Genomic DNA, 13,406 nt, shown 5'->3' with positions numbered 1-13,406 from the left:
CGAAACGTACTCTCTGTCTTATAAACTATTACTCAATTTCAGTTTCTATTACTCTACATTTCTGTTGCAGGAGTCAAATGCTAGAAATATAAAAAACACACTGCATAAATACAGCCTCAAGGACTTCTAACTGTTACCTGAACAGACTCAGTTATATTGTGGAAAACTACAATGGAGTCCAGAGGAAACTAGATGCTATGTTTTCAGTGTTTTAATTTTTTATGGCAACAATGAGCGTTCCAATAATACTGAATATTATCAAATACTGAAGTACCTCAGAAATAGTATTCACACCTATTTTGGAAGCACAGTGACCCCACACATGTTTTTTCAGAACTGGGCTGCAACTTTTATGTCTTTTTTCAGGATGAACGCCACACACCAGATAGATCTGCCTACTGGATGTCTCTGCTCCCCGGCACAGCACCTCCAGGCGGCCCAGGGCTCTCCCTCACAGGACAATCCCACCTGAAGCCTCCTCCTCACACAGCCAGGAGGAGCCCTCAGGACAGAGGCAAGCAAAGCTCCATGATTTACTCCCATCAAAGCGTCTTTATTTTAGAAACAGTAGGAGCAGGCTGACTGTACGCACAGTGAAGAAAACTCTTCGAAAAAGCTCCCCATCTCCAGCACATTCACAAAGAGAGTCCTTGTTCAGTACATCCACCCATGTGACAGGGAAGGAACTGCAACTACACTGCAGGCCATCTGATACTTCTGAAGTTGAGGAAGTGGTAAAACATCAGAAAAGTTTATAACAAAAATCTTGCAAAATGCAATCACTGTACCTTTTCAAAACAGGAACAGTTCCTGCAATAAATGGGCATGTGGAAGGATGAACAGATCAGAAAAACACTTCTGTTCAAAGCTGCACAATCTACAATTTTTATTAGAAATAGAAAATTGTGTGATTCTTGTGGAAAACAAGAGAGCTCTAGTCCAGAGAAAAGCTTTAAAAAAACCCCAAACATTAAGACCATAAGACTTTCAACCACCAATTCAATACATGAAAGGTCCAAGGCAATAAAACAAATTCAAATGCAGCTGCTTCTAAACTTGGGGAGGCAGTGCCTTCTGGTGGAGAGGAAACAACAATGCTTTCAAAGAGATGCTTTTCTCCAGTAGTGTTTCATATTCGGCAACTGGAAATCAAAATTCCATTACACATTCTGCACATTAACTATGTTTACTGACTATCTTAACAGAAAGCAAATCCATTCCAGAGCATTTAACTAGAAAAGGGTTTTTAAAAGTACTTATTTCACTACTCAGACTCTTCCTAGCCCAGGACAGAAAAAACCTATTGAAGACAAGTATATTAAAGAAGTTAAAAGAATATCTTTCAGCTAAGCCTCTCTGACTGAATCAGATGTAAAAGAGTATTTTATAATATTGCTCTCAATTTACTACAGCATTATAATCAGACAATATTAGTTTCCTTTGTTCATATCAAAGCAGAAAAAGCTTTCCTTTACTAAGATATCTATTGTTATAAGCCCCTCAAATCTGGGAAGGAAAAGCCTCTCTTGAAAACAGTCAAGACTCTGACAATGATACAAACCATTACGCAAGATACCCCAAGAATTTTACCAATATAAATAATGCAACATAGAAACTTCAGAAATCTGATGGCATATCCTCATGAATTTCTGCTGAATGGGAATGAAGACCGTAATCCTAGAGAGCTGAGATCCCCAACTCCTCCCTCTCCCAAGAGCAAGCGGTACCAAACACCACGCATCACAGACCAGGGATCAGCAAGGTCGTATCTCACCCTGGCTGGCCCATGCACGGAGGAAAAACTTCACTGTGGAGATGAAATCTTGTGGACTGTTAATGCACATGGTCTGGCATTAATCCCTGACTAGAGACTGAGAAGTGCCACAGAACACACTCAGCTTTAGTTAACAAGGTCTGTTGAACAAGTAACTACTAGAGTTAAAAGAAGGTAAAATCTATACTAAGAACCTCTAATTACTGTATCCTGAGTGCAGGTACACTTGTTTCTTCATTGAAGTGGTTTAAATCCCTGTTAGTGATAGGCTCTGAAACACTTTTTACAGACTCTCATTCAACCCCCATTCCCATTCAAAATTTAGTCTTGTTAAATCCAAAGTAAACCTGTACCACAAGTGCTGTCACACCACCTCTTGGGAACAAGCTGCATTCCAAGCAGGTAACAAAGCTGCTCACTTCAGTTACAGTATTTCTTTGTCACAGAGCAATTCAACACCTTTTTCTTACCTCTCATACCTATTTCTCACTTGATCTCCACTCTCAAACTTTCAGTGGACATACAAGTTCATCATGCACCCAGTCTGCATAAATATTTTTTTTCCTTTTTTCTAGCAAGCTATGTATATTTTCTTCTCCACATAATTCACATTAAGGAATCACACTCTATACGGTATGGGAAATACTATTTTCTTTATTAAGAAAGAGGCAAGAATAACTTTGGTTTAAATGTTTTTGAACAGGGAATACAGATAAGGTGATTCACATCGCATAGGAAGCCAGAAAAACAACTGTTCATCTGATAATTCAGTAATACTCTGCTACCTATCAGTAAGGTCGAGCACCAGGAATGGGCTATTGCATTTGCAGAATTATCACTAGGTGATAACATGCCATTAAAATTACACCTCCGCTACAGTGTGCTAATTCATCTACCAAACTTGTGGCTTATCTAAGTAAAAAGCCTTGTGCTTAGACTTTTGCATTTAACACAGAAAATGAATGCAAGCTTCCAGTTAACTGTTTTGTCCTCATGTTACTGTGTATTTCACAAGCTACCAAAAGCTAACAAGAACAGATGGATCATTCAGGTCACAGGAGCAACAGACTTGAAGCACCACCAAGAAAGCAACTCACAACTATTCTTAGGTTCGACTGTTCTAGTAACAATAAAATCCTCAGTCTCGCAGTACTGTTTAGCTGCAGTATGGAAATGGCAGACAAACACTACAACTTACCCAGATACATCACAAAAGCACCGAACAGCAGAACAAGAGAAACGCAGAAAAAATTTCTGAGACAATCATTCCATATTTTCACTCCATTAAGTTTCACAATCAGTTCATGCAGCTTTTAGCTTTTCTGTGTACTATCTCTATTGATCATGAATTTTAGTCTTGTGAAAATAACTCCTACACAAAAGATGTCTGGGCAAAGTCAGTTTCTTTTATCTTTTAGCTTAAGAATTCTTTCAGCTGTATGTCAGACAAAAAAAAAATTAAAAATTTGAGAACCTGGAACTGATTCAGGTTGAACGGGTGGGACACTACTTAATTTTCACAAAAATATGTTCTTGTGTTTCAAGTCTTTCGCTTCAAACGTTCCAGAGGACATTAATGTAACAGCCATTTTACCAGTATACTTCCTTTCTGCATTTCTTGATTCTTGATAGTCTTCTTTTCTGCTTTGCTGTCATAAACAGGGAGGCAAAATTTAGATCTTCCCTGAAATAATTATTCAAATGTGTTAAACAATGATTTATCATAATCAAGCCTGAATTAACTTAGAACATGCGAACAGACATTATTTATCTGAATCCACACTAGCCAAGCTTTTAGCAGGGAATTTCCAGAGCAGTTCAGTGACAAGAGTGACTGCAGATGAACAATGCTCTTGGTATACTTTGAATAATTCAATTTCTTTCAAGGCAGTCTGTTGCTTCCGTATGCGTGTCCCGCCTCCCATTCTGGAAGCTCTTCAACACAAAAGGAAAGCTGCTCATGTACCAGATGGAACCTAGCGTCATCCACCCAGTAAAGCCAAGAGTCACTATCTCAAATAGCAAACACAAGACAAAAGGCTGGGTGGAGAAAGGCCACCAAAACCTTGAAAGCAAAGACAAGCAGCCCAAAGTTCAATTCCATTGAGAATCATCAGCTAACAAAAGGATTTCTGGAAACTGGTAACAAGATCTAGTAATGGCAAAAGAACAACCTAGCAGCACTTTAAATGGATGCTGATGGGATAATACTAAAAAATGTTTCCCCAGGGTCAACTACTGGTTATTGGGAAGGAATGGAACAGCCAGTGCTGACATTCAACTTGATCCACACACCCCGGCTTACATCTAGAAGCAGCATAAGGGAATTTGGTTCTACCAGCTGAAGTCAATAAATATATTTACATCCCTGTGGTGTTATGCTGCAGTCAGGCTTTACTGGAATAAATTTAGCACATATCTTCACTCTGTGCCCTGCTTCCACGTTTTGACTGCCTTCTTTGCATATGCACTTTATTATCCCAGTTTTCTCCTATCTGGGCTATTGCCACACAGTGATTCGCCATCTTCTAAAGTGGCATCTTATCTCGGGAAGCATATGTGGGATTTTAGTAAGGAAAACTTTGCTGGTGTAGCTTTCTTGATGGACTGCAGTCACAAGGCACTCTTCAAGCACGTGTCCTCTATATTGTCTAAACAGTTACACTAATATAGCCACAGCTAGAATAGGAATCTCTTTTAGCACGAGTTACTGTCAAGAGAATTACAAGCTACGCTGGCCAAAATTTTGAGCACAACTCTTGCCTTAGGGACAGTCTGCGAGAACTCAGAAGATAAGTATCTGAGATGACGCGAGTGTGCTACACGGTGACTGAGAAAAGAATCGAGGTGGAAGTTTGGGAGTGGAGACATGAGGACCCCTGTTTCACCGGCACATGGACATTCACTGCTGAGCCACGGGATGGCAGCACAGTCCTGCAAGCGTGGGAACTGGGCAGCTCTCAAATTTTCCTTTTCCTTCGACTCTACTAAAACACAAGAGAAACTAGGAATTTCTACAATGCTTTCATTTAGAAATCTCTGAGACAATACTATTGGAATCTTCTAAGTTCCCCAAATACAGTGCTAAAGCTTTGCCATAGCCATAACTGGCTCTTCCACTTAGTACACTCCTAGTGAAGGCTGAAAACACTTCTCTTTCCAAAAGTAAAATTTAAATACACAAACTCCATGTTTTTTTGGATTGCCATAAAATTTGGTGTATCTCGGAAAAGTGCAAATCGAGTTAGCTGCTGTACTTTGAGAACAGAATTGACTTTCCATCTCCCATTCCCAAAATATCTCTCACACATTAAAAAAAAAAAAAAGGGAATGCTTTTTCCCTTAAAAATTATCAGATTTTACTTTTTTTTTTTTTAATATAACCTGGTGATCAAACCCAGGTGGTTTCAAACATTAAGTTTAAAATCTAGCTAGCATGCTGTACGCACAAGCCTTTTGGGAAAGTAATATTTAACATTCAGAAAGCAGATCAGCTATACAAATACGCCTGAATGCCCACATGCCAAACAGATTACACTGCTCCCTAAAATGAATCTAAAGAAGCTACTAGACAGTATTGCAAGGTTTAAACAGTCCAGTCCAGCTAGCCACCAGTCCTGAACAAAAGCAGCACCCAGCAAGTATCATTCTGAATCTATAATTCAGCTGAAAAGGAATGCACATTGCTAAGGCCTTTTCCACCGAGTTATTTTATTTTGGAGTAATTCAATATGAAAACAGAAAAAACTCTCAAGAAACACTCAACACTGTTTAGAAAAGAAAAGAAGCTGCCGGAAACAATACTGCAGCAATGACCGCTTGCCAGTGCCAGATTCTTTCCTGCTACAGATATGCCAGGAAAGAAAGTTAATTTATACAACATTCCTGAAGTCACAGGGTAGGAATGGCTGTAGTCAGAGACAATTAGATGTACCAGAATCACAGTCAGAGGCTTGTGAAAAACAAGGGCAAAGAGACCGACTGGAAGACAAACACAGTATGGGAATGGGACCTGGCTTAGGTACCACATGAAAGCAGACAGCTCACTTCATTACTGAATTTTGTCACTATTTTAAAAAATTTGATTCTGTTTTGACTTAATTTTTTTTTAATTGGCCCTTTAAAAAATCAAATTATCAAAATCTCATTACTGCAAGGGATTTAGACCACTAACTGACCTGATGTTTTGTTAGCACAGCAAAACTGGAAGAGTTGTTTTAAAGCCCGATAAAGTCTATTTGAATTAGAGTTCTAATCACAACTTGGAGGTAATTCTTATTCAACTCATTCTCAAAACACTCATCTGAAGAAGTTTATCATTACAAAAGAAAGTTGCAAGAGCTAGTAAAAAAAAAAGGGGGAACACGAATGTATGGATGCACAATGACTACTTACACTTCTGCTCCATGTCTCTCATCTCTTCTGGAGGAATTTTCATCTTATCAATATGTTCTTGCAAGACACTGGCCCATTTCTGTAAAGACTCCATAACAGTCCAAGGTCTAGACATATCTGCAACAAAGACTACAATGGTGTCTTGCAGGGATTCTGCAGAAACTGCAAACTTCAGTAGCCCTTTATGGTATAAGTCTCCATCCAGAATCCAAACATTACAGCGAGTATGGTCTGAAAGGAAAAGGGACAGTTGTAACTCAACAGATCAACTCTTTGCTTTGCTAGCCTGCAGGTAAACAGATGAGTGCGTTAGTGTCAAATGAAAGACAAAAGCCCAGCTACCAGCAGATCTTGCTTGCTTATTTTTAACACACATGTATGCGTAAATGCCTGCATTGCTTCTTAGGTGCTTTCATTTAATGGGATTTTTTCTTGGTTCGGAATCTTTTTATTTAAAAAATAATTTATGTTCTTTAGCTTTTACAGCTGACACAACAGCTTTTAAATACTGCACAGTATTCCTAAACTTAATATATGTATATTTCAAGTAAAACCAGAATACATGTGACGCACATGTAACTGCAAGTTCAAAAGGGGCTGGGTATAGCCGAGTCCAGCAGAGAAGCCTTAGCTGTCCCTCAGACGCATAAGCTGGTTTAACATCTCACCAGAAATAAGCTGCAAACAAGATACAAGCAATAAGCAGCTTAGGTTTCTAGCACAGGAGTAGGCGGAGCAAACACAGGATAAACTTACAACCTACTGAACTTCAAAGTTGTGCTGCCTACTCTTAATTCACACTGACTTATCTCCTACGTGCAGACTCCCTGCAGAGTGAGTACTGGACAAAAGATTTGATATTTTAGTTTCTGTGTTTCTCTCCCCCAGTGTTTTGATAGTTTTGTTGAAATGCAAGGTGGAGAGGTGGGAAAAAATCAGCTGGGACAGACAGCTGGCCTCATAAGTTTTACCCCAAACATGAACTTTGTCAAAAACAGAAGAAACTGAAAATGGAGCATCATCCAGGAATGATGTATCAGGTACTCTGAACAACCAATTCTGTCCAAATTAGAACACAAAAAGAAAAGAAAGAAAATAATGACATTATCCTCAGAACTTCCTCCTGAAAAGGAACAACTCCATTTGTTTCTGTCTTCTAGAGTCCTCCTAGTTCCTCCTCCTCTTCTGTTCTACTACAGCTGTGCAGAGGGAACAGTGGGTCTCCATAGGTACTAGATACAAGACACATGAATTCTGAAATACATGGATCAGCAAACCAATTACTGCAGAGCCTGGATTTTCAAAACAGCTATGGAGCTTCATTATTACTCTGCCTAACTGTATTTCCCTGCCCTGTGCTCCAATTCTTTCAACTTCACAAAATAAATCCAGTTGCTGTGGCTATCATAACTTTACTCTGAAAAAAGAACCCAGCAGGATCAAAAGCACTTGCTCTAGAAAAAAGCAAAAACTTGACTACGGAAATTGTAAGGAGAACCGAGTACAGATAGACACATACTACCTTTCTAATCGGGTCTTGGGTAAAATTACTGAACAGTCAAATTACAGACAGATTACATCAAGGTGCTATATGTGGGCAGTCTTCATTTAGCATTTGTTATATTCCTACTTAAGCCCTGTTAGGCTGTCATAAGACATTCAAACATCAGTCATCACACAGACAGGCCAATGGTTATGCTTTTAACTTAAAGATCTTCTTACTTGCAACTTGCATCACAGATCTATCCTTTGCAGTAAACAGTTACGCTAATCGTGTATCTAAGAAGTGCACCTTTGCATATTCATCAATTTTCCCCCCTCTTCCTCCTTGCCACTTAGGAAACCATCTCACGGGTATCGCACAGGGTTCTCACTGCACTGGATGCACGACCCTCAAGCTGTAGAAGACCTCTAAGGAGAGAGGGAAAGTCTGGTAAAAGTTTGGAAAAACAGAAAGGAAGCTAGGCCATGATGTGAACACTATTACACACCAGTAAATGAAACATCAATGCAGGACTCCAATCCTCTGCATTCCAGAAGCACCCTTTGGACATTCTCAAAAGCAGAGATCTACCAGTGCATAAACCCCTGTGAGCTCTCTACGAGCGAAAGGTTATTAATAGACATGAACTATGTCTGTGCACAACTGTGTCCTTGAAGCAAATATGAAAGTTTGAAAAACCTAACTGAAATCTACCTATTGCCTATGGAATTTCACAACTCTCACCAGCACTTTCACAGCTTCTCCTGTGGAGAGTACTTTGATCACAGAAAAGACTTTCACACCTTAGTAACAAAAATTAATAAATATCCTAATTCACTGACTCTACATCACTTTTTAAAGCCAATATCTACAAAGGTTTTGTTTGCTAAATACCTTTGTCCTACTTAAGGATTTGGTTTCTGCTTAACATCTAGAATACAGACAGGAACTAGAATAGAGGTGGAACTAGAACGCAGATGGAACTATCACTCAAACGAAAGCAATCTGCTACGAAGCCTGGAAGCCTACCACTCACATTAAAATGTACTTTAAAAAAAATAATGTTGTATGAAAAGGAAAGGTTTTCCTCCTTTCTTACAGTAAAGAGGTATGGCTGTGATTTACATTTGCTACAAATATAAAACACACTTAAAAATACAGCAGTGGTTGTCCACAATTTGGCAAGGACTTGATGGCAAGTTCAACTTTGTCAGCACCACATCAAGCTCCTAGTTAGCCATATGCTGTGCACGTTAACGGGACCTTTCATAGTGGCTATGACACGAGACACCAAAACCAAGCAAACAATTACCAGATCTTGTCAGAAAAGCAGGTACTACTTATTAAGGACTACTTAAAAAGCTGATAGAACTACATTTCTAAATCTGTCAATATTTCATTATCCCTTTAGCCATCAAAAAGATTTTCCAGCTTTGATGAATTTTAGTGCAGACAGTTGATTCTGTGAACTGCATTTATTCAAAAGGTATCAGTGATAATTCGTTATCCCTTGTCCAAGCTGTGAAGAGAAGCAAAAGAGGGAAAAATAATTTTTAATACAACTACTTTAAAGATGTTGACAAAAAACCCCAATTTTCCCATTAGAAACCAGTGTACCAGCAGTGCTCGGCTCAATCTGGAACAACCAGTTGAACTGGAACATGCATATGATATGACTGAGGCCAGTCCAAACCTGAGGCAAAAAACCAAGACTACCTGATTTTGTTACAAGAAAGAATGCAACAACAGAATGGCTCTACTTCCCTGGCACATTTGGCACAGTCAGGACAACCGTACTGCATTTGTAATCCGAGGCAGTTCAACTTAAAAATTCTCCCTGGTGTTTATAACTGCCAACTAATCCATACAGTATCACTACAAAACTAGTTGACATAGTTCGCCTCGCTGTCTTGCTGTATGTCCTCACTTTAACCTTGCCCCATCACTGCAAGAGACTCTGAAAGCAACTCTGGAAATACATATTCTTTAACAAAATTTTGCACAGCCTCTCTTCTACATCCTACGAATTAAAATTCTCAGCTTTGAAAAGCAAACTAACCAGCACAGGCACAAAACACATGCTCATCATAAAGAAAGGTAAAAAAATGAAACCGGCCACGCTCCCTGAGATATTCCACTAACAGAGGACTCTAGGGTCTGTGCTCCAAGGCTGTTCAATATGCTGAGTTAACTTTGCAGCTAGCGCTGAAGTGTTCTCATCCAGATGAACTACAGTGTCAGGTGTGCAGAAGAGGCTATTATGCTCCAAGGATATTGTACCTGGGGCTAATGATCTAGGAGAATCCTCTCTCTCAGGATTGCTTCTCAGGAGTCCCCAAACCTCTTCCTGAACAAATGCCTCAGCCTAGGCAGAATCTGGGATAGTACCCTAGGAAGGAGATTTCTCAGGCAGAGATTCAGTACTGGACTTATTCTAAATTATCCTAAGACCTAGAGACCAAAGTACTGCATGTTACATTGAACAACGAAGGTCTAACCGAACTGAACCAGCTAATGACCAATGCAGTGGTGATGTGTATCCTGCCACCCAATCTACGGATCAGCCACTGCTAAGAAACAAGCAGATGACAGTGAAAAACAAAAAAGTTAGTGGGCACCTACACTAGCCACGAGGGTCCTGCAAAAAGAGGTGTTTTCTATGCCTTTCTTTAACTTACCTACAAAAAGAGAACAATTTCACCACTGATCTAATCTTTAGGGGAAAAGACAACAGTAACCATAAACTAAGATACGCACCGAGCAATCTAGTGTAATTCTACTTCCAATGTAGGAGGAGCCAGATTAAAATATCCCTTAAGGAGGAAGAGGTGGGGGAGTGGATAAAAAGCAACCCAGAATATTTTCCTTAAGACTTCCAAAGGAAGGTTTAGGGCAGATAATGACTCAGCACTATGACCAAAACACTTCTCCTGGACAGAACAAACTCTTCTGAAATGAAGAGGAAAAAGGGCAAAGAGAGCAAAGAAAGCTTCTAGCACCTGGGAGAGAAGTTGAAAAGATCTTCTCACTCCACTACCGAGTTTCAGTTACCATTGTTGATTTGACACCCCCGGAAATCCTTGTGGTTTGCTGGTCTTGATTAAGCTTGGGTATAATAGAAAGCAGATACCCTCAAAAATGAGTATGTGATAGTAAGCCTATCTTCAGTTTCTCTATGGCTTCCAAGAATTGTGGGTCAATTATAAAGGCCTAAATCTCTGAGCATACACACATCTAAAGTATGCAAAACGTTTAAAGAAACAAAACCAAACACTCTTCCTTCTCTGGGACAGGTTACCTTTGCCTGCTGGGAGGTCCTGACCCACTTTGCTATTTATTTTGCTTGCTGATGGCACTAATGAGACAGAAAGGAAAAGGCATGTATTATTAGATCTTAACACGTCCATTGAAGGGATGACCTGAATTCTCCAGCTGAGTCTGGTAGTCGAAAAGGTCTCTTTTTTTCTTGCTAGTACTACCTGAGTTCTTACAACAGGCTTCTCCTAATCATCTCAAACACTTCTTACTTCCAAATACTCACGAGTAGCCCCAAAATATTTCCAAAGTAGGAACATACATGAGGTTTGATAGGTAGCACCAGGAAAAATAGCACACCAAACACTTTTCTGCTTATATTACCAGCTCCTTTGATGTTGCAAGAAGCCTGATGTCACAGGTCTCTTAAGTCTCCTAATCAGAGGGGTTTTTTTCCCTGAAGTATTTATGCAGTACTGAAGAAGACTGTGCATGGTGACAAAGCTTTTACACCAAGAACCTCAAGAAGCCAAGAATAGCTCAGCACTTAAAATTACAGCACAAAAGATTTCCAGGAAGTGCAAGATGAGGTGGCCACTGAAGAGGCAGGCAATGTACTCATGCTTTAACTGTGCCTAACTTAGTATCCACAGACAGTTTATAACCATGCGAGTGCAGGACCAATCTCCACAACAACCAGTGACATATGGTACTTAATCACTCGTGAGAGCCTTCCGTACATTTCCATTTCCAAAATACCATTACAGGATCTTCCTAGTTCATTTGTTTTCAGGAACACGGATGGATCACCATCATTGCTTCCCTCTTCTGAACCGAAAACCCGGAAGGAAGTCACAGACAGGAAGACTGTCATTCCCCATTTTTGAAGAGGGAAACTAACACAAACAAACACATTAACTGCAACAAACAGAATGACATGGGGCAAAGAGACAAGCTCCAATTTAAGAAAAGGAAATACTAATTCTGACTTTAAGTTCTGTTCTTCACTCATTCAACTCTAACGAAACATCTTGGTTATAGCTGATCAAAAATCTGCACACAGCCCCCACAAGAAAACACTGAGTCCTCACATCCATTAAATTCTCATGGACGTATCACTTACTTTCTATAGTTATCAAGTGCTCATACCAAATGACAATATATCTGCTAGTAAGGCAACACCAGCAAATGTATCTACTCTAAAAGTAAATGGATCCTGGGAGCTGCTCAGGTGCACTTCTTCCTCACACACAGGTCAAGCTGTAAGAAGGGCAAGAGGGAGAACGCACTCTGAATGTACAACGCATTTCACTTTTAAGCAACTGATACAGCTTCTAAAACACACAGAACAATGCTGGAGGCAGCTACTCGAGCATAACCCAAAACACACTAATGAAACCACAGTTATAAAAAACGCATGTCAGCTACTTCATCGCAGAAAAGAGATCACATATAAAATGAACTTACCATCTCTGTCTTCATCGTGAATATTTAGATACAAGTATTCCAGCCCTCTTCCTTTCTTGCCATGCTCCGCTCCCTGTATTTTAGCCATAAGTGTGGTTTTACCGGAACCATCATCACCTGCCAGTAAGTTTTTACAGGAAAAAAAGGCACTTTCAGAATTAATTTTAACTTTGTAAAGAAGATTTTTCAAAAGATGTTTAAGTACTCAGAGATACCCTTGTACATTTTTGGAACATACTTTTCGTTTTCCTTCAAGTATTCCATCTAAATCCAACTGCTTATATCATGACAATAAGAATTAAACACTTGATTATTCTGTATTACATTCCCTGTCTTACAATGTTATAAATCTAACAACATGAACCACAAAAGTCAATCTATCAGCTTGAAGACAATGATACCATAGATCATATTACATAATTTTAACAAACCGATGTGTCAGTTTGTACGCTTCATTGTTTTAAACATGCTTTGTTTCTACCAAAAAAAAACCCAAACAACAACCAACCACCCAACTGCATGCTTATGCTACTTACCAAAAACAAGAATATTCTTGCCCGATGGCAGTTTAGATCTCGACCGGGTGGAAACTTCACTGAGTATTGAGGACCTAGAAAAAACAGCATCGTTGCTGTCAGCCTGCCAGGCAGCGGGACACACCCCCCCACGGCCCATCTGACAGCTCCCAGAGCAGATCTTCATGGACCAACCCAGTCACATTCGTTCTATTCACAAACCAGACGGGATGTTACAGTTAAAGAGTGAAGCTCACCTGAAAACCCCAAAGGTATGGCACCTTTTTGAGAGAAGCTTTTACCATTCCTAAAACACACGCAGTAACGTTATCTCGACTTCTCCTCCCGTACAGGAGGTCACATCACTGCAGAACGCTACTTTCCAACCGATGACTAACTCTTCCCACAATCCATTACTGTGCAGTACACACCATTTTTTCAGCCATTATTAATATTTTTAAAAGCGTTACCCTGAGATAAGCGACGGGAAAACCTGAGCTCGCGTCCCGGCGCCTGT

General features: G+C 39.7%; 1 protein-coding gene across 1 annotated transcript in view; it reads right to left on the bottom strand.

Moving 5' to 3' along the window:
* Positions 1-13,076, bottom strand: part of DYNC1LI2 (dynein, cytoplasmic 1, light intermediate chain 2) — a 24,791-nt gene extending 11,715 nt beyond the window's left edge. Inside the window, exons 1-3 of the mRNA XM_010079005.1 lie at positions 12,911-13,076; positions 12,375-12,491; positions 6,170-6,400 (exon numbers count right to left, since the gene is read on the bottom strand). Coding sequence (XP_010077307.1) covers positions 6,170-6,400; positions 12,375-12,491; positions 12,911-13,076 — 514 coding nt within the window. The remainder of the gene's footprint in view (positions 1-6,169; positions 6,401-12,374; positions 12,492-12,910) is intronic.
* Positions 13,077-13,406: the final 330 nt, after the last annotated feature.

The sequence above is a fragment of the Pterocles gutturalis genome, unplaced genomic scaffold (genome assembly GCF_000699245.1).
Source record: "Pterocles gutturalis isolate BGI_N339 unplaced genomic scaffold, ASM69924v1 scaffold27973, whole genome shotgun sequence".
Taxonomy (NCBI): domain Eukaryota; kingdom Metazoa; phylum Chordata; class Aves; order Pterocliformes; family Pteroclidae; genus Pterocles; species Pterocles gutturalis.
Note: the sequence above shows the minus strand (reverse complement) of the source record. Positions and strands in the feature narration are given on the sequence as shown.